General features: G+C 35.2%; 1 protein-coding gene and 1 pseudogene across 2 annotated transcripts in view; both read left to right on the top strand.

Moving 5' to 3' along the window:
* PUR7 (purin 7) overlaps positions 1-21,422 on the top strand; it is a 201,257-nt gene that overhangs the window by 79,340 nt on the left and 100,495 nt on the right. For both annotated transcript variants that reach the window (XM_089804169.1, XM_089804168.1), the window contains exons 4-5: positions 4,093-4,185; positions 4,281-4,369. In XM_089804169.1, coding sequence (XP_089660295.1) covers positions 4,093-4,185; positions 4,281-4,369 — 182 coding nt within the window. The remainder of the gene's footprint in view (positions 1-4,092; positions 4,186-4,280; positions 4,370-21,422) is intronic.
* Positions 6,942-20,767, top strand: LOC149533380 (small ribosomal subunit protein RACK1 pseudogene; annotated as a pseudogene).

The raw sequence follows: 21,422 nt of genomic DNA, 5'->3' as shown, positions 1-21,422 counted from the left end.
TGGTTTCTTGTCTACTTGGTGGAACAGTGAAGAGCAGTTGTTATCTTGTTTTGAATTATGCACATTTACATTATGATTTCTATGGATTGTTACCTGTAATGATCTTGAGAGAAAATTGAAGAAATCTGAAAACATTTCCAATCAGCTAAAGTTAAAATTGTTTATCTATATCTTGCTACCATTCTAAATTGCAAAGCATCTTCACAAAAAAAATCCGGGGTAATCATTACATGAAATCTGTTTGAAATCATAGTAATGTTTTGTTGTTTTAATGTTTAGCAACTTGTCAAAATACTCTTTGTTGAATTTAAAAAATATAATTGCCGATTCTAGCATTTGGGTATTTGCAGAATTTTTCAACTATGGTGTAGGTGCTCTACAAAGACAATAATATATTATTTTAAACTCCTATGAACTTTCCTTGATTAGTGCATGGCTAAGTTACTGGTTCAAGTACAGGTGTGGTAGAGGTACAAGAATTGGAACTTTGTACAATGGTACAACAACAATTTTTTCCCCCTTGGGTATTGATATGGGACTGTGTTGAAAATCACAATCGATATCTAATAATCCTCTTATTGCTTTTCATATAAAGCATCAAAATTTTAGCATTTTGTTCTAGTTCACTCGAACCACAATGAGTTATTAACACCACTTTGATTAGCCATGTACTGTACAAGCTGCCTGATTTAGAGAGATTTTTTGGTAAGTTGTGCAACAATAATACCTAAATCAGCACACTTATGAGTTGGATCTGAATTCATTGGCAGACTCTCATTATAATTAAGATTCTTAAGGTGACATTATGTATGCATGAATTTTTTGCTTTTGATTTGGAAGACAAAAACATTTTTTCTGTTTTTTTGTGGGTACTACTTGGGTCCTCCTAGATCTGGTCTAGGGTCTGTCTTGGGCACCTTGTATTCCTTGTGGGTGCTTGTATCGTATGTAGTTCCCACAAGAAACTCAGTGTGCATGAGAGGGACTTTTGGAGAACCCAGTGGGGAACCAATAAAGGACAATATCTGGAAACATATCCTCATGGGTGCAATGGGGTTGGAGACAGTTTAGAAGAACTTGGTAATATAGGTGCATGCTGTGCCCCTCTTTATATAACTGTTTTTAATTTTCTCATAGCCAAGTACTTCTTATGATGTTTGACAGACAACATTATTAGTATTTATGATTTATCATGTTAAAGTATAAAACAAAGACAAAAATGTATCACATGATCAACAAAGTTGAATAAGTCTGTGATATAGGTTTCAGGCATGAGAGCTTCATTACAGGAATTGTTGAAAGAAGATGCCATAAACTTCTTCAATGACTTGTTTAATTGTATTTGGGTATTTGAGTATGATAATCTCTCTATGTTTAGTATTGTAGGGCTCCCTACATTATCGTACCAATTACCACGAGACAATATCTTAGTCCCAGAATCATCAAGGTGATATCAACGATTCCAAAAGCCATTACAAGCTGAATGAGGAGCAAAAAATAAACTATCTTATATTCTTGCATTGACATCAAGGACTTGCTTTTGGCTTGTTATTATAAAGTGAATTAGGTCATCACTTAAGTCAGTAGGCCCCTCTTTATATTTTTAAAACGATAAGCCGCTTTTGTTCTGTATGCCACCTCTAGCCAATTTGTAAACGTAAGTTTTTGATAGCCGAAAGGTATAACCAACATGATATTTCTCTCAAAATTAGGCAGAATCTATTTTACCGTTGTATGGGTCATTATTTTCATGGTTAGGAATCTCTTCAACAGCTGGGTAAGAAACTGGGTGAGCATGGCTTCCATATTCTGTTTTTTGGGATATTATCTATGAAATCGATCACTTTTTCCAATAAGTGGAATGAATCATAGCAGCTAGTGATTTGGTGTAACCAATTCTAACGACATTGTCTCCAAACCATGGAAGGACCCTTATTAATGTTTATGTCAAAAGGATGATAGCTGGAATTGCACAGGAATTCGTTATCAGCCTTCTTCAGCACTTCAGAAACAAAGTTTACTGATTAGCATTTACTGATGTACAGATCCAGGCCCATACAACCATCAGCTGAAAATTGCATACATCGAGTCCCAATGCAGGAAGATAAGGAAACGATTCAAACTTTAAAGGGGATTCTTGCAGCTACTAAGTAGAAATTTGGAGCCTTTAGGGACGAAATATTAACTGAAAATTCTGAGATTTCCAAAATTTGTTATTTAGAGAATTAATGCCCTCACTTTTATTGACACAACCTCAATTATGCATTTAGTTTCAGCATGTTCTTGTTAGCTTATATTCAGGTAAAGTTTATATTGTGCAGTTCAAATCTGTAACATTTCTATTGCTTTGTTTTTGCTGGGTAAGGAAGGTCCTTTGGATCTTATTACTGCATGACATCATCTTTTGTAAAAAAGCAAATGCCAGCTCGTGATTCCCTTTTCCTTTTTACATTTTTTTTTTGTAAAGAGGGGCAAATTGTTTACCGTACTGGGTAAAGAAAATAATGCATACAGACAATAGATGAGAATAGCAGATAAGAATAGCAAGACTCCTTGTTATATTCGCATACGCCAAGATATTACATTATGCTTCAGATGCGATGAGATCAGATGATTACAATGATCCCGAAGGGGGATATAAATACTATCTGAGGAACCTTCCCGAAGGTATCCGTCAGCCACATACAACATGTCGGCTACAACAGTAGAGCCTTCTCGATACCGACAAAACATTCCCGATACACACATCCCGACACACCTTGTCGGCCGATACCGACGACATACATCCCGATATAGACGAAGGACATCCTGATACACCAACAGGATACATCCTGATACACTGACGGGATGCATCTTGATACACTAACGGGATGCACCCAATACACTAACGGGATGCACCTTGACACACTAATGGGATGCACCCGATACACTAACGGATACATCCTGATACACTATTTCCTGATGATACAAATGTTTTGACCAAGAGCTATAAACTAGTGAGGCCACAAATGGGGAACCTCATCCCCATGGAATTTGAACCTTGATAACAAGGATAAGAACACAACAAATTAACCGTCACAACATGTCACTATTGGCAACCGGCTCGTGATTCTAACACAACTTAAGGTTTGATTTTAGCTGCGAATTTTCCTTTTTAGCATTATAATAAGGTATATTTGAGTGTTATGGGAAAACTTAAGGGATGAGTCTCAGTGGGTTCTATTAATTTCAAAGTCTGTTGGTTTCTTTGTTTATCATGGTCTCTTTAACTTTCCTTGAGTGATTAACCAACTCAGGTCATCTTATATTTGATGGCAGAATTTAGATTTTCAAAATTGATTTTGATATTAGATTTTCTAGGTTTATTTTATTTCATGCCACTCTCAAAGACAATCTTCATTTGTTTACCCATCTTTTATTTGCAGATGAAGCTAGTCAATTTTGGACCTGATTGATATGACTACTTGCCTACTTAATCTTTAAGAAGACACAAGAAGATTAGAAGAATGGATTTTTTATGTCTAGTTGTGATGAAAGTGTTTGCTTTCATTCCATTTAACTCATTGCTTTATTTTCAGAGCTTCAGACTTTAAAAATAATGTTAACCAATGCCAAATAAGGTACAGTGATATGCTTTCTGTTACATTTTCTTACCTTATGTATTACATCTGCAAAGCGTCTTGCTCTTATAATGCGTTTATAATTTTATACAGATAAGTTTGCATTTCTGGTTATAGATCTGTATTGTTTCTTATTAACAAAATTTGTTGCTTTCTCCTATTTCTCTTTCTCTAGTTCACATTACATCCATGAAGTGTCTTCTCTCTTGTTTTGTATGACGTTCGTTTAGATAGGAGTGATGCCTTTTATGACTCTGGATTATTGCTTTTTAAACAATATTCACTGCCTTCTGATATTATTTGTTCAAATCATGGTCATCTAGGAAAGGTTTGTCTTTAGTGGTGTTTAAAGTCTAATTATATTACTTCTTTTGTATTATCTCCTTAACATATAATTAAATTAGCATTGTTTTGGAATAAGAAGTATGATTGACCTTGTTTCTCTGTTGGATTTTTGTTAATACTCCTGAAGTTAGAGGATATGTGACTGGAACCACTAGTACCTCATTGTGGACTGTTTACAGCAAGGGTGTGAGGAACTATTGTGGAAATGTGCTCCCTGATGGTATGTTTATCTGAAAGCTTTACTTGGTAACTTATGCAATTTATCGATTGCATATAATTTGTTACAGGAATCCATGCTGATGTTTTCTTATACAGGTTTAGTAAAGAATCAGCAACTTGAGAAAAACATTTTAACTCCAACAACAAAGGCAGACGATCATGACGTTCCGATATCTCTTGAAGAGGTTAGTCTACCATTATGTTGTTTAAATTTTTAATTTGTCACATGGAGATGCTGTTCATAGTTTTATCGTAATGAAAGGTTAAACCTTGAAAAGATTTGTTTCGTGAGTTACAATTATTAGTGTTTTGCCTGTACCTTCATTGTTGTTACCACAATATATGAGTGTGTTTCCAAAGTCTCTCATAGATTGCATTAAATGGGCATCTCACTTGACTTGGACCTTACTGATAAATGAACCTTATATGAGGCCAAGGATGATAAGGTCCTAACCTTGGGCCCGTGGTTGAGGGTGAAGGGCACCCTATTGTAGCTCCCCTATAAACCCAACATGTATCAATTATTGAAATGAGTGAATCATAAGAGGTGAGAGGTTGACCTGATGGAGGGGAACAAAGTAAAGTCTTTACTAGATATATCAACTCATGATGATGGTTGAGACCACTGGTTAATAGCACGATGCCACAAAGGATAAGTTCCTATTGTTCGGCCTAAGGTAGAGCATACTTGTGGCACCTCATCATGTTTCCCAGCAAAACCCTCATTTTGGTTGAGCTCTCATATAATCATTGGCATTTGGTGCGTAGATCTCTCTCTCTCTCTCTCTCTATATATATATATATATATATATATATCCTAACCCCAGCATTGAATGTATTTCATGAGGTATATCTACATTATTAGCTAATTTAGCTGCAGGTCTCCAAAACAGTCTTATCTTATTCTCGGGGGAGGATTATATCTCTAACATTATATTGCTCTTTGTTTCTTTGTAGAAATGTGAATTTGGGGCAAAATATATGTGACCCCAAAAAGGGACATTATAGTATTAGATATCTCCCATATGAAATTTTCAAAGGTTCATAGATACTTGGCTTCCAATTCGCAGAACCATATGAGACAAGTCACAATAATAACAGAAGTCAGCAGCAAATGTTCCTAGAATGTCATTCAGAAAGCTACACGTGTAGTCATAAGCAATCTATGCTTGGGACTGAAAGTTGTATCCCAATTTGAATATTATATCACTGTGGAATACAACAGAAAGATGAATTTGTGAAGATAAAATGTCAGCTCTAGGAAAGAGGGAAGAATAAGGTATTAAAGTGTGGGTACTAGATTGGATAAGGGAATTTAAATGATGGGTAGTATGACTGAAAAGTTTGGATCTTCTAAGTAATCTTTTTCTATTTGGAAATGGGTTTAACTGAGTGGTAAGGAATGTCTAGGTAATGGCTAATGAGTTGGGAACATTTGTAGAGGGTTTGAAGCCGAAATATTTTCTTTGAACCTGATTTCATCCAAAAGATCTTTGGATTGATCTAGCTCATCTTGATTATAGCCAAGGTGGAATGTGCAAGACTATCTGTTTTTGGCTTGAAAGAAAAAACTCTTCCTAGGATGTTACCTACACTTTGAAAACATTCATCTCACATGCATATCCCATCTTCAAGGACATTTTGGGTACAGTATGTGTGTTATCTTCAAAAGATTCATAGTGAAGCACTAAAAAGCCTTTTACTGAAAGGTATATCTCTATTGCATTTCTGAGATTCACACTCAGGTAGAGATCTTAACATATAGATTAGATAAACTTAGCCTTAAGGCATTGAACATACAGATTGATCCTTGCTTGAAGAATTTTTATTCTTCATACAACACTTTATTGAATGTGAACATCAGAGCTAGTTCAATGCATGAGAGAGTTTGTTGACACTATGTTGGATTTTTGCATTCTTGGCTCTTACCAATACGCCTAAAAGAACTTATGCATTTGATTTGCTATTATACACACATTGATGGCATTTTGGTGCTTTAAACTTTCCTTGTTAGGTCCAGTTTACATTGTGTAATAGTGGCCAGAAGAACCTTGGACATTACTGCAGGCTAGCCCATTGTGTTTGTGGAATTGTTTTAAACTATTCTTTCTAAGCTCTTATGCTGCTTGAAATCCATAAGTCTCCAGAACTATTTCCAAATTTGTAGCTGCATCTATCACAGGTTTTGTTAATGTAATAGCAACAAGAGTTATCTTTCTCTCCTAAATTCGGAATAAATAAATAAGCTACAGGGCCAACTTAATTGGGGCAATGCTTCATTTCAAATAATATTTAATTGAAGCTGAATCAACACAGATGTCACTTAACTTTGTAATGTCATCTTTTCATGTAAGAGGCTGACCCTTCACTGTCAACAATGAAGGGTCAAGACAAGTTTTATATTCTTCAAGAAGGAATTTGCTAGATACAGAGATTGCTATTCTTTGTTTCATGGTGATCGATATGCAAGAGTATTCATTGATTGAGTTTGGCCTTGCGTTTGGCCAAAATTATAAATTTTTCTTTTGCTCTTTTAATAAAGATAGGTGATATATTTGTGGTTGGGTTTTTCTCCCTCAAGTTGGAGGGTTTTCCATAGGATAATTCATTGTGTCCATTGTTGTCTACTTGTACACTACTTTTGTTTTGCTGCTTATCTTCATCTTTGACATGAAAATTTAGCATGGGTTAAGAGAAGGTTTAAGTATTAGATTCAAACAAATAGCAAAAGCAAGAAGAGGCAATGATGAATCATTAATGAGGTAAGCATTAGTGCTACACGACACAATGTAGGGGCACTTTGAGCAGGTGATGGCCATTGCGATGCCTATCGATAATTCAGACATGGCCATCTCCATCTCGTGTGACAAATCCATTCTCCTATAGCAGCTAACCAAGGATACTACCTATGGCGTCACCTGATATGCCACTTGCACTTCGTATAAGACGTGGTGATCTCATTTGATTGACATTTACCACTTTTGGAATTGCGGGACGGTGAGCTATGGGTATGGTATTAAACACGGGTCTCACTTCTTGGTGCATTGTGGGGAATTCCAATGATGTTCTCGGTGTGGCATTCTCCATTACCAATTGTCATATTATACTAACCTTGCGGGATCGTATAATCAAGCTCTGGAACACTTTGGGTGGGTTCAAGTATACTATTCAGACCAGTGCTGGTGGACATATTAATTGGATTAGTTGTGTATGTTTTGGTCCCTCTTCGGCTAATCCACTATTGTGTTTGGATCATGGGATCACACTATAAAGGTCTGGAAGCTCAACAATTTTATGCCAAAGAACATGCTTGTAGGCCATGGAGGATATATGGACACTTTTGCCGACTTGCCTAATGGGTCACTTTGTGCTAGTGGTGGGAAGGATGGGATTACTATGCTCGAGAACCTTGTTGAGGGCAAGCGTCTTTATTCACTTGATGTAGGGGACATCATCTACACCTTTTACTTCAACCCTCACAGGTATTGTCTTTGCTACGCTATGCAACAATACATTAAGATTTGAAATCTTGAGAGAAAGAGCATTTTTGTTAGTCTTCCACTACAACATGCATAATCAAATACTCAATGTTTTAATGTGAAACATTGAATACTCAATCCTCTCTTGATATAAGATCATCCCTCACATTAAGCTTGCAATGTAAGATCGTGCAATGACTTAAATGTTCCATTAATCGTGGATACTCAGTTGAATGATGTGATGCTGGTAATCATTTAGGGGACTTATGCTATTCATTCAATTGATATCGACTCTTGCACTTCTAAAGATTTGGCTTCACAATGTGCAATGAAATATAGTGCTGATCTTTACACCTCTTCACCTTAAACTTAACTTATGCTACTTCTACTCCTAACTATGAATGAAAGGAATCATGGGTGACTTGAACTCTACTAGATATAGCTTGATCAGTGATTCCACCTACCTAGTGCTATCTTCTAGGGGACATATAAATGGTTTTAAAATCAATATCTCCTCTTCAATCCCATCAAATGAATGCAAAAGCAAAGATTGCATATCAATTGAAGTTAAGTGCTTTCAATCACTGACTTACTTCGGAAGGCACTCTTACCACCAATGAGAGGCTAGTTAAATGACCCCTTAATTATTTCTACTTTGACCTAGAAAACATGAATTAAGTATAAGATATATATATATATATATATATATATATATATATATATATATATATATATATATATATATATATATATATATATATAAACAACCTTTAAAGTTGAAATTCATCACAATTCAATTTCTAAAAATATTAGCCATAAATGTCTTTTTTTGATAAGTGATATTGATTTTATTAATACTATAGCATAAAATTTTACATTGCTAAAAGGCCTAAAAGCCAAATGTAACCATAAGCCCTTCCATTGTAGCCACACCAAAATCCCCAACCCCATACCAAACCTTGACAACATGACATACATCTACCATGGCTAAGACATAAGCGTACTAGCTCTATTAATGAAAATGGGCACTAGATTTTACAAACAAAGAACAATAGAGGATCAGTCACTGTGCCCGCAATGGCACACCATATCTTCCTTGGATTCATTAACCATTATCCCTCCCACCGTCCCCACTTTCCCTTTTTTTATAGCCAACACTGACTCTGGTTGTGCCACTAATGAGTACCCATGTTGCTTCTTTTCTCCAATCTTGCTCGGGGTGTGCTTTCGCTTCCTTCTCCTCTTCCTAATACTCGATAAAATGTAATAACTTCACCCAAACTCTACAAGCTTCCCCCACACGTTGGACAACAAGCACCAACGAGCTGAAAACTATGAAAGGCTGAACTCTATCCTTGGCTTCCTTGACCCACCTCCATAGTCCTTTGTTAGTGCAAAAACTTTCTCCAATTTTGACCATCTTTAACCATCTCAACACCCCACCATGCTAGACTGACTCTACAAAAGTGTCAATCGTCCTCCACTTCAGCCTTACTCTCGGAGAGAAGAAATGCCTAAGCCCAAAAGAGAGAAGAGATGTCGATGTTTGTCTTTGGACGAAAGTCCTTGCTAATATATTTTGTCCCAAAAAGATTCCATAGAATGTGGTAGAAATCAGCTTAAAGACCTCCGCTAGCTGTCTCTATGTAATGTCCCCATTTTAGCAGTTGACCAAGTGTGTGTGCGTTAGCCTTGTTCTACATGGTCCCGAGGGCTAACGAAGGGTTTAATGGGATCCTGGAGTGTTTTGGCCTAGTCATTTCCAGTTTGGGCCAAAACGAAGTTGATTTACTCAGTTTCAGGCATACTTAACTATTTTTAGTAAGTCGGCAAGACACAGTGTAGGTCAATTTTGGTGATTGGATTTGATACTCCTCGGTGAGAGCTTTTCGATGAGCTATCACTCGCACTATTCGGAGTGCGATTGCTAATACATTTTAATGCCTGAAGTTTTATTAAAGTAACGTCTAATTTAATTGTAAAATATTAAAGTGTTACTTTAATATTTATTTTATGGGGATGTGTACTCAAGGGAGACATAAGGGGTATTTTAATATATGTTTTATATATTACACATCTTTTATCCCACATTGCCCATATGACTTGAGCGGACCCTTGGAAATAGAATAAAAGGAAGCATTTGTGGCTTCATTAGACAGGTTGAATATGAGAAGAAATTGGTGTGTGAGTTGCAGCTCCGTTCTTGGCATTTGAGGACGTTTATCCTCTCTTGTAACATTCTAGACGTCATTCCCTTGGGGTTTGGCCTTTGGAATTCTTTGTTATCGGCTTCATTATTAGACAGTTTAGTTGCATTTCCAGCTACAGGCAGATTTGGTATTTTGCTCATATCTTCTTCACTACTTGTCCGACGCTTATGCCGCTTTGAGGGAATGATATTACGAAGGTAGTGGACTGATTGGAGGACAAAGTACTGTAGCAGCACTGTTCATGCGACACTATTCACGCAACACTATTCACGCGGCACTATTCACGTGACACTATTCACATGGCACTATTCACGCGGCACTGTAGCAGCAAGTTCGAAAGCATGGGCTGGAGTATTATGTCAATAATGCTGAAGTAATTAGTGAGTTGATAAATCTGCCATGTATTTGGTTTTATGAATTCTGAAAATAACATTTTATTGGCAGCAGTTCATTGTAGTTTCTTTCTTGTTTATGTTGTATGATACCAATTCCATGCACAAAACACAACAAACAAATAAACGTTTGATTTTCGGAGTTATAAGGGGTTTAAAACATTAAACGGAGAAATAAGAGGTTGAATGCAAACTGTTTGACATAATTCCTTTCAGCAATTTGGTTTAGTTTTTTGGGACATTCAGGGGTGCCCATTACACTCTAAGAAATTTGACCATGACGACCTGATGTCTACTTCTTTTTCGGCGTCTGCAAATAGTTATTCACCTCCATTTTATACAATCTACCATTATTCAAACTTTTAATGTCACCAATAAGGACAAATTGGATGCGGGCCTTAAAAAATCTTCTGCCCAATCTAGAAAGTTCCACAACCTTTCCTTGCATCACAAGACATGACGCAATACAATCATATTCAAATACTCTCCTTGCCTCCAATGTCATTGCACATGCTATCTATCACCTTTTTAAATCTTTCCTTCTAGGCATCCTATGCGTTTGATCATCACTCTGATTGCACCAACAAATGTTGCTCTTTTCAAATGCTAAGACCATGTTAGTTAAGATTTAAATCTATTTGCCTAAAGTCCTCAACCATCTCAATTCGATCATGTAACTAAGACCAACATTGGCCATTTTGTCTGCTATGACATTCCCCTCTCAGAACATGAATAACTTTAAACTCTTCAAACTCCTCCAATAGCCTTTTGATCCTTCTAATATATTTGTCCAAAAACCATGACTCCATATTGCCTCCAACTATCCCATTGACAACTATTTGGGAATCGCCCTTGTCATGCCCAAAATATAGGGCAAAACACACAATTTTTTTTTTTTTTTTTAACATATATAATTAAAAATTAATTTGCTAGAGTTCGATATGTTTAAAATTCAGATAAGACTAGGGTACATTACAAGATGGATATAAGATCTCCTAACAATACTGTGAGACTACCACTCTAGATAAAATTACCATGTAGCATTAGGTTGCTAAACTTAAACGTTCATTTGATAAAATCAATTAATTAATTCAAATAAACTAAATTTAATTAATTAAGAGACCTATCACATGATTATTTATAATTAATTTAAATTCTACTAACATTAATCATTAAAACTTCGATTAAGCAAATTATCATTTAACCTATAAGATTAATTGATTCGAATGTCCATTTAAATAATATAAATCTAATCTAAACAATATTCTTTAAATCTAGGCTAATATTAGATAATCAATAGTTAATTAAAACATAATCAATAAATTCTCCATTTATTTAAATTGATTTCCTTTATCCTTATATTTAGACAAGAAAATAATAATAATAAAATAATGCCATAAAACATAATATGTTATCCTTAATGATATTACTTAATAAATAATGCATTTAACTAAAAACTAATTCATACTCTAAGACATACAAATTAAATTTATTAACAACTAAACTAACTAATATTCTTTCAATACCTAAACTAACTAAATTTAAACCAACATAAATTTAACTATTCTTAAATTATAACTACTTAAATTTTAAAAAAAAACTTATAAAAAAAAACAAAACAACTTACTTAAAACACCAACTAAACATTCTAATAACAACATTCATAAACCTATTCAACCAAACTTGCACTAATCCCAAATTTGACAAGACTATTAGGACAGCCTGGCCATGGGGCACGTGAACCAAAGGTTTCTTTGGTTGAGGGTTTTGCATGGCAAGGAACAATGGTTTTAAAACAAAATAAAGACAAGCTTCATATTACCATTTATTGCTAGATGACTTGATAGCCCAAATTCATTAAGTTTTAAAAAACAAGTGTATTTCAACTTGCCCTCACATGACATTCGCAGGTACCTCTGACACAAAGGATTTGGGCATGAGGGAGGCTTGATTTGCGTGAAGTAATGAAGGAAGCCTTGACCACGCCTGGGTAGGATGAGTGGGGTGCAGTTAAGAACAAAGGAAAGGGTGGTGCAATAATGATTTAAAGTTTATTAGGTGAGTTAATAGAAAAAGAGGGTATTTCTAAAATATAAATATTGCTTTAATCCCAACTTTATTTATTTCTATAAATGAGGAATTTGATAAAAGATTTTTTTATTTAAAGGGAATCAAGAGGGGAATATGCTCTTTTGACAATGGGATTAAATTTTGTATCCCCATACAAATTCCAGAGAGCAAATTTCTCTTGGGGGGTGAATATTTTTATTTTCAAGGCCTGATTTTCTAAGTGTTATCTTGTGTTTGATTGATATCTTTTAAACTTGCATAAACTCCTTTTGTTTTGAGACATGTTTTTCTTTGGTCATACATTTTAATACAAGGGTATATATATATATATATATATATATATATTTCTTTTTTTTTTCAACTTATGTTTTTCAATTGACCTTATAACCAGGATGTATGCTTTCTCTCGAATTGGATTTTACAATCACTTAGTTGGCACAAGGAGATGTATTTTTTTTAATCTAATTTGATTTTGCCACTTACATAGTTTAACAAGGAAAGTGATGAATTTGTTTATCCACAATGTAGGATTATTAGTTTTCTCCTAGTACATATGAAGTTGGATTGTAAATTTCAACATAACCAAATTTCTTTTCCTTTTAACATATTTGAAACTTGAAGATTGCATAATTTGAAAACATCATCATTTAATCTATTTTTCCACACACATATGCATAAATTGAAACAACATAAGATACAATGCAAGGAGGTTTTCTCAATCTTTTCTCTCTATTAATCAACCTGGTTCAAGGTTCCATTGGGAAAGAACCAGTAATAAAACCCGACATCTTTGCCAATACATCAAAATTAAAATATATTTTTACATAATGTTACAATTCAAATGAATTCTCTTCTAGGTCCTTCACAAGAGATCCTTTCGAATATCTTCAATGTATCAAGGGAATCATGGAGAAGACGAGAACTGACCCGGAGGTAAAACAACATAATATGAAGAACAATTCAAGCATGCATCCCCATTCCGGTTTTGCACAATAGGTTCAACATTGAACCATATTAGGGGGAGGTGGATTTTTCCAATAGGAGACGTCAATCACCATACCATAACATAGCCCTTTCAAGGCTAAAACTTGAGAACTTCCGTTCTTCCACGAATGCCCTTTCGAGGCCAATACAACAAGGATTTTCATTCCTTCTCTTCTTCAAGAATTCAAATTTTCAAAACATGATATGTGATGAAAAGTAGGGGCCCATAACACACTACCCTCTTTCCTTCTTCTCATCATGAGAAAAGACTCTACACTATTGAGGTCCAACTAAAGCCCTTCCTTCGTACATGGCCACTTCTTCCCTATCCAAGGGTGAGTAATGCCAAAACAACCCCATACAATCCCCTCAAAATTCAAAGCAAAACATAAGAAAAACATCCAAGGACAAGTTTAGATCCCTCTCAAACAAACTCAACAGACATACAAGCAATATAATGAACAACACAATGCCTTACGCATAAATCAAAGCATGAACAATATGAAGAACATGAACAAAAGAGTGAAGAACTCCTACCTTCACAATAGGGTTATGGTAAAATGAACAAGTTGAGAAGAGCTTTTCCTTCCTTTCCTTCAATCTTGAAAACTTCAATAAAATTAGAAACTGGGTAACCACCCAAAAATTCTCCAAAAATGCATCTAAATATGATCCTAACTCAATTAGACATTAGGTAAACCTCAAGTTAAGGTTTGAGTCACCAACTCATGAGGGAGGCAATCAATTTTCGCAATCAACCAAAAGTAGAGTTTTTGAGTGACCTTAAAAGTCAACCAAAGAGGCTAGGGGGGTGGAAAATACTCCCAACCCATACCCTTACCCCTAGGGTACTTAAATTTAATGTTTTTAAGCCTTAAAGACTTAATAGGAACCTATCAAAAGCTAGGAGAAAATGGTAAAACCATTTAACAACTTTAAAAAAAGAAGACAATGCAAATTAGCAAAAATTAGCAAGGGGTTCAGTTCCATCTTTCCATTAGGTTTCCTGGCTAACTATCCTGCACACTCGTTGCACGCATCAGTAGTTCAAGAAATCATATGCATATATGTAAATTACGTATTAGGAAAATCATATAAATTTAAAACATCCATCTTTCTAATAATCAGTTGTTTATCTCATTCTACTCATATTTTTGACCATTAAAAATTGCATAATCAAAGTGTTAGTTCTATATTCATTTACTTCATCATTATACATGTTCATAAAGCATTAAATGACGAAATAAAATATCTAAAAGTAAAGCATCACACATCATAAAATAGCATAATAATGTTCAGTGCATCAAATAGTGTCCTGACATATCAAGTCATGAGTATCAAAATGATAATGTATCAAGTATGCTACGATGGGTTGGGGCGAGGCCTTACAGCCCTAGAAAACAATCTTTCTTCCCCCACATTTCTTAGCCAACTGAAGTGCAAAAATGACCGCCAAACATTCTACCACATTATTTGTTCCATCCGAGAGCAAGTTCATGCCTAAATCAAAATATTGACCTGAGCATCTCAAATTACACAACCTATTGCACACCTTCCTGGGTTTCCTTTGGAAACCCCATCAAAATTCACCTTTAGCCACCCCTCTCCAAGGGTTCCATCCATTTTGAGCCACACATTAATATCAAGAAAATGATTAACTCTTTAAGGCCTGTTACACTTATATATTTTTTCAGCCTTAACGTCAAACATTTAAGTCATGGGAGTGCCCAAGTTGAAGTTGAAGTTGAACCTTCGGGTCAGTTCAACTTCAAGTTCAATGATTCCATAATATACTTTCGAGTGTCGAAGTCGAAGTTGAATCTTCTAGCCAGTTCAAGTTCAACTTCAAGTTCTGTCATTAGCACAAAATGTTAAAATCAGGCCAGTCATTCTCCTATTCATCAGCATTCCTACTCACATATGGGGAGGTTGAAGTTGAAGTTGAAGTTTCGTGTCAGTTCAACTTCGACTTCAAGTTCATGTTGGAGTTGGTGCAAAGTGCAGTGTTAGTTCAAAGTTTGAGTTTCAGCCTTGGCAGTTAGAAGTTCGAGAATCATTATGATTCAATCAAGATTGGGAGCTTCAAAATTGTATTTGAAATGGTGAAGCTTGAAAAGAATCCACCATTCTTAAGTTCAAAGCTCATGGATAGTTTCAAATATGTAGTTCACAGATCAATGGCCTAGATTCAGCAGTTGGAATTTGTAGCTCAAATTCAAAATCAAGCTCGGATCTTGTTTCAAGGTTCGAAGTCCAAGATCTAAGGTTAGAAGGTGGTGGTGGATAACGAGATGTACAGTAAGTAAATTCCAACATGAGATTCAAGTGCAGGTATTGGTGTATATATTGTTGTCAGTTTTAATACAGCCTGTAACTACAGATTTCTGTCTGCATTAAAATAACAATCACAATCCGAGGAGCATAACTTTTTATCCCACTGTCGGATTTTGCTCAATTTTTGATATGTTGTAGAAAATCAAGTTTTCTAAATCTTCACTAAAGCGATCTTCAAAATTTGGTCAAAGTCAAAAGTTATGATGGACTGTATGCGGGTTTGTCAACATACCAGCAAATGCAAATATTCTACAGTCAGAAAAACAGTCATGTTGCGGGGCTCACAGATTTTAATCCAACCATTGGATTGAGCTGAATTTCAGATATGTTTGAGGAAACCTAGTTTTCTAAATCCTCTCCAAGCCGTTTTGCAAGATTCCTAACGGATCAAAAGTAATGACTATTTGAGTGCGGCAGTATATTAATGACAGTTACAGGATTATGATTGCAATCTGTAACCAGCATACGTCACCTATCCAACATGCACATGCAATTCATTTTTGTAGTGACAGGTGTCCATAAGAGGAGTTTGGACGAATGTAAGCAATATCATAATGTTTATTAAACATTATGTTTATTTTCTTTGATACATCACTGTTACTCAATAATGGACAATGGAATATGAAAGGTTGGGAGCAGTTTCAAGAAACGGTTATTCAAACTGAAAAAGAATGGACAGAAAGAGAAGATAAATAGTACAGAGAATAATAAGAGAAGGGTTCTTCTTTTTCTGTGGAGGAGTTCTATAACTGCTGCTACAGGGAGAAGAGATTTCTATTTTGTAACAGAGGGAGCAGTTTAATTTTATGCAGATTGACTGTGATAAGGGGATTGAACAGTACTATTATTGTTTTATCATGTCTCTGAAATAAAGAGGGACATAAGTGTGTTAGATTTTACAATCATATACATTTGTGTTTCTGATCTGAAAGGATTTTGGAGTCCTTTTATTTCTGTTTTAGATGCAGTTCTTTATTATTATGTCAGATGTGATAAATGTAATCTTATGGTTATGTATTCACACTTTTGCATAAAGATGTTTACAGCTTTCTCTCTCCCAATTTTCTCTGCAATGTGAAAGACTTGGTAGATAGTCCTATGGCTATTTGCTGGTTTTTCTCTCATTATCAACTTATTAACCTTATAATCACGTTCATCTCATGTTGATGAGTGGATGTTAGAAAGCGTTGGTGTCTTCTGGTAAAAGGCATAACCAGCTATTAAAATTCTTTGAATATCTTTCTAAGAGGGAGCTGTACCTCTCAATTCAGAGGAAAGCTATCAATCTCATGATAGTATTTCCAACCGTTAGTGGCAGTTGTTCTTCTATTTGGGCATTTGGAGTCATTCTTTGTATTTAATTTTGGAAGGACAAAACTGTTTACTAACAAGGCCCATGAACGAGCCTAACCATAAATAGGTTTCAATATTGAAGCATGCCATTTGGAAAATGAACAAAGGCTTTACCTAATCTTAGATATCTCAAACTATGTAGATCCCTCTCTTCTTACTAACTCAAACATAGGATGGAAGAATTACCATGACCAAGGCACATAAACAGTCTACAAGTGGTATCTCTATTTTAGGACTCTCCCAACTTGTGATCGAATTACTCCACCACTCCCCTCACAAACTCCCTATCCTATAAGGGCTTAGAAGTGGTACTAGATCCACTAGTTTGAGATCTCATATGATTAATTTATTAATAAAGAACACTGGATTCCAATTGCAAATATTTAATGATTTTATTAAATTGTTTATGTTATATAAACTTCACATGCTTGCCTCATATTATAATATTCCCATACACTGCAGTGTTCTTTTTTATAAAATAAAATATTCTTGAGTAATTTACATAATGTTAGGGACTTGACATTTGTACCTCAAGGCTTATGGTTTGACCAAATGCCATATCAAGGTATGTGTTTCAATGCTTGGCTTGTTAGCCCCTTTAATGTAACCCACGTGTTTACCAGTGATGGGTCATAACATCTCCTTTTTACGTTTTAATATTTACTGTATTGCTATCATATCTTCTTTTCTAATATCTTATTTTCTATGTTCCCTTTAGTAAGAATACCTAGAGTGAGCTCAACATATAGTGATTAATATTTGAGTTACATCAGTATTTACAACGAAAGATTATCACTTGAGGGACTGAGAGAAGACTTAAGTTACCATTTGTCACTATCAAATAATGAGAAATAAGTAATTGCTTGAGGACAGACAATTTTGGGGAGAGTAGGACTGTGATATCCCTATATATAATAAAGTATTTAATAAATAGATAAACTTAAGTACTTAACTAAAAGATATATTAATTATTTAATAATTAAATAGTTAATTAAATATCTCAATAAAATATATATTAAGTAAACAACTATAAATTAATAATTTTTTCCCTATATATAATAAAGTATTTAATAAATAGATAAACTTAAGTACTTAACTAAAAGATATATTAATTATTTAATAATTAAATAGTTAATTAAATATCTCAATAAAATATATATTAAGTAAACAACTATAAATTAATAATTTTCTTTTTTGATGGGGAATGTGTCAAAGCCTATAGTAATTAATTCTTATTATTTGTTGAGACTAATTATTATTTCTTAAGCTCATGTAGACTTGAACCAAAGACCTCCCATATGAGAGGCTCACAATTTACAGTTGTGATGTAGGTTAATGCCTAATAGACAAATAATTATTAATTAATAAATAACAAATGATAATAAGTAATTATCATCACTGCCCAAACAACCATTACATACAAACTATCATCATTCATTACAATTATAATCTAAAGTCAACAACCAGAAAAAATTAGGCTCATTAACGATACCGCTAATGGATGGATTTGATTGCATTCTCACCAACATTCCTTAGATCTTAATAACAATAATAACCAAACATATCGATGGTTAGAGGAAGGCATGAAATCAACAACTAAAGAAGCCTAGTCAACATCCTTGACATTCAACATGAGATAGCGGGAAATATTACAACTAAGTCAGCATGGATATTAAATATCGAAATCAGTAATTATGAGTCTATTTAAACAGCGACCTGGTCAGCATTACACAACCATCCGTTACTAGTGAAGCATCAACATGAACAATAGGCCATAATTGTATCGATAATAAAAGAGTTGATAGTATTGATTGTTAGAAGCTATATAATTCTAAAACAATCTATGTATTTCTATAAACATGACGACCATTGGGAATGAGATTAACGCCAACATAATTAGCATCGATGGATACAAGGTTACCATAATTAATTTAGTCTTTTGTCAACAATCCCCTATGACAATACGTTTAGCATGTAAACCCAAACTAACATGAAATACAATTTAGCAAATAGTTATCAATAATGACTAATTATAACATAAGATAATCAGATTAATCAATAAAGGGAAGGATATATTATGCAATGGCGTGATAGCGATAACCCACCCATTACATATGGATCAAGAACAACTAAACATAAGAATAATGATGCAGCATGTAATATTAAAATCAAAACGATTTAATGTTTATCAAGTATGGAGAGGCATGCTTTACCAAGTGAGCCTTCATTCTTCACTTAAGGTACAAGAAGGGATTTGAATCATTGCATTGGGTATCATGGAATAGAAAGAATAACAAAGAAATTTAAAGGAGAGACAATCATATATCTTCAGACCATCAAAGAAGGAGAATCATTATGAATACTCTTCTAGAAGAAATATGAAAGAGATTGAATCTCTTTGTAGCATATTTGTATTGGATATGTATATATCCTATTAAGAATAAAGGACTTTTATGTTCTCATATAAATATATATAAGTAATACAAATATAATAAATATACAATGTAATAATAATAATCAGATACACACACACACACACACACACACACACATAGACACACACAATCATTAATTACTATATATGTTCCTATATACATACACTGAAGTCCTTATCCACAGAGAGGGTGGGGGTCAACATTCCATAAGTCTTTTTGATACAGACTTGGACCTGTAAACTTTGAGGGAATTCTTTGTTGGTATCAATGCATATGTCACATAACTTTGTAATGTCATCTTTGCATGTAAGAGGATAACTCTTCATTCTCAAAACAATGAAGGATCAAGACGAGCTTTATATTCTTCAAGAAGGAATTCTTTATTTCATGGTGTTGATAAATAGGATGTCGTCGGTAGATAATGTGTAGCTGATGGATTGATGTTATCAGTAAACATTGTGTAGCCAATGGATAGATTAGCATTGTCATGTAGCCGACGGACCCCTTCGGGAAGGTTTGGCGGGAAGTATATATACACCCTCCGAGATCATTGTAATCATCATCATCAGCATAATGTAATGTCTTTGGCATATGCGAATAATAAAAGGAACACTGCTGTTACATGTTTTTGTTATTGTCTGTATGCATTAAATCTATTTACCCCACATGGTAAACATAGGATTATTCATTGACTTAGTTTGGTCTAGTGTTTCGTCAAAATTGTAAATCTGCCTCTCTCTCGTAATAAAGATAAGTGATATATTTGTGGCTGGGTATTTCTCCCTCAAGTTGGAAGGTTTTTTACAGGATAATTCGTTGTGTCCATTGTTGTCTTATAGTACATTATTTTTGTTTTGCTGCTTATCTTCATTTCTGGTCTTAGAATTGAATAGTATTTGTTGTGTTGGGGGTGGGAAAATCCATAAAAATGGATCACATTTTGACCTTGCGGGTTATCATTGAGGAGACCTGACATTGTACCGCGAAAGTCTACTATTGTTTCGTAGACTTTCGTAAGGCTTTTGACTCGGTGCATTGGGGGTTCTCTTTCAGAGACTAAGAGACATTGGTACTGCAGATATGAGACTCTATGAGACAGTAGTTGGTAGGTTCGGGATTCCGAAGGGATTTTCAGATCCGATCCACAACACAATCGGGGTGAAGCAGGGCTGTCCACTCTCCCCTACGTTATTCGACATCTATATTGATGAGCTTGAGGCCTCCCTCTGCGAGGTTTCACTCCTCGAAGACGACTGTTACTTGCACCAGATTCTAATCTCCATTCTCTTGTTCGCAGATGATGTGGTCCTTCTGGCCTCTTCTTAGGAGGGGCTCCAGAGGCTTATTGATGGATTGGCCTCATTTTGTGACCAGTGTCAGCTGGTGGTGAACTTGAGCAAGACTCGGGTCATGGTCTTGAATTGTATGAAGACTTCACATCTTCACTTCAGCTTCTAGGGTCAGCAGATTGAGATTGTCTCCTCATACACTTATCTCGGGGTCAAGTTCTTTGGTCCCCGTTTTAGCATGAAACTGACCCACCTTCCTAGAGTGGCCAAGGGCATGGGCTCCCTCATCCTCTTAGAGAGACAGTGCTTCTGACACCACTTCCAGGACATTAAGTCCAAGTTATCTCTCTTGGACTCTCTGGTTAGACCCACTGTTCTTTATGATGTTGTGGTTTGGGGACCGTCTCTTCTTGACTCAGATTGGGCCTCGATTGAGTAGGTGCAAGCCCTTCTTCTCTGCCAGATTATCCGTTGCCACTATTACACTCCCTACAGTATTGTTTTGGCCGAGTTCAGGGACCACCCTTTCCGGCTTAGCGCCATTTCGACTTGATTTGGTCCATTCACAGTCTCAAAGGCTTTGTGGACTTGACTGAGGGCCAACATAGATACTCGTACCTTGCTTATTGTTCCTTTGTGGACATTGCCAGTTCGACGGGGATGACTAGGGCTCGTTCGTGGTATACCCAAGC

Source organism: Cupressus sempervirens, chromosome 10 (genome assembly GCF_028749045.1).
Source record: "Cupressus sempervirens isolate cs-2001-9-10 chromosome 10, ASM2874904v1, whole genome shotgun sequence".
Lineage (NCBI taxonomy): Eukaryota > Viridiplantae > Streptophyta > Pinopsida > Cupressales > Cupressaceae > Cupressus > Cupressus sempervirens.
Note: the sequence above shows the minus strand (reverse complement) of the source record. Positions and strands in the feature narration are given on the sequence as shown.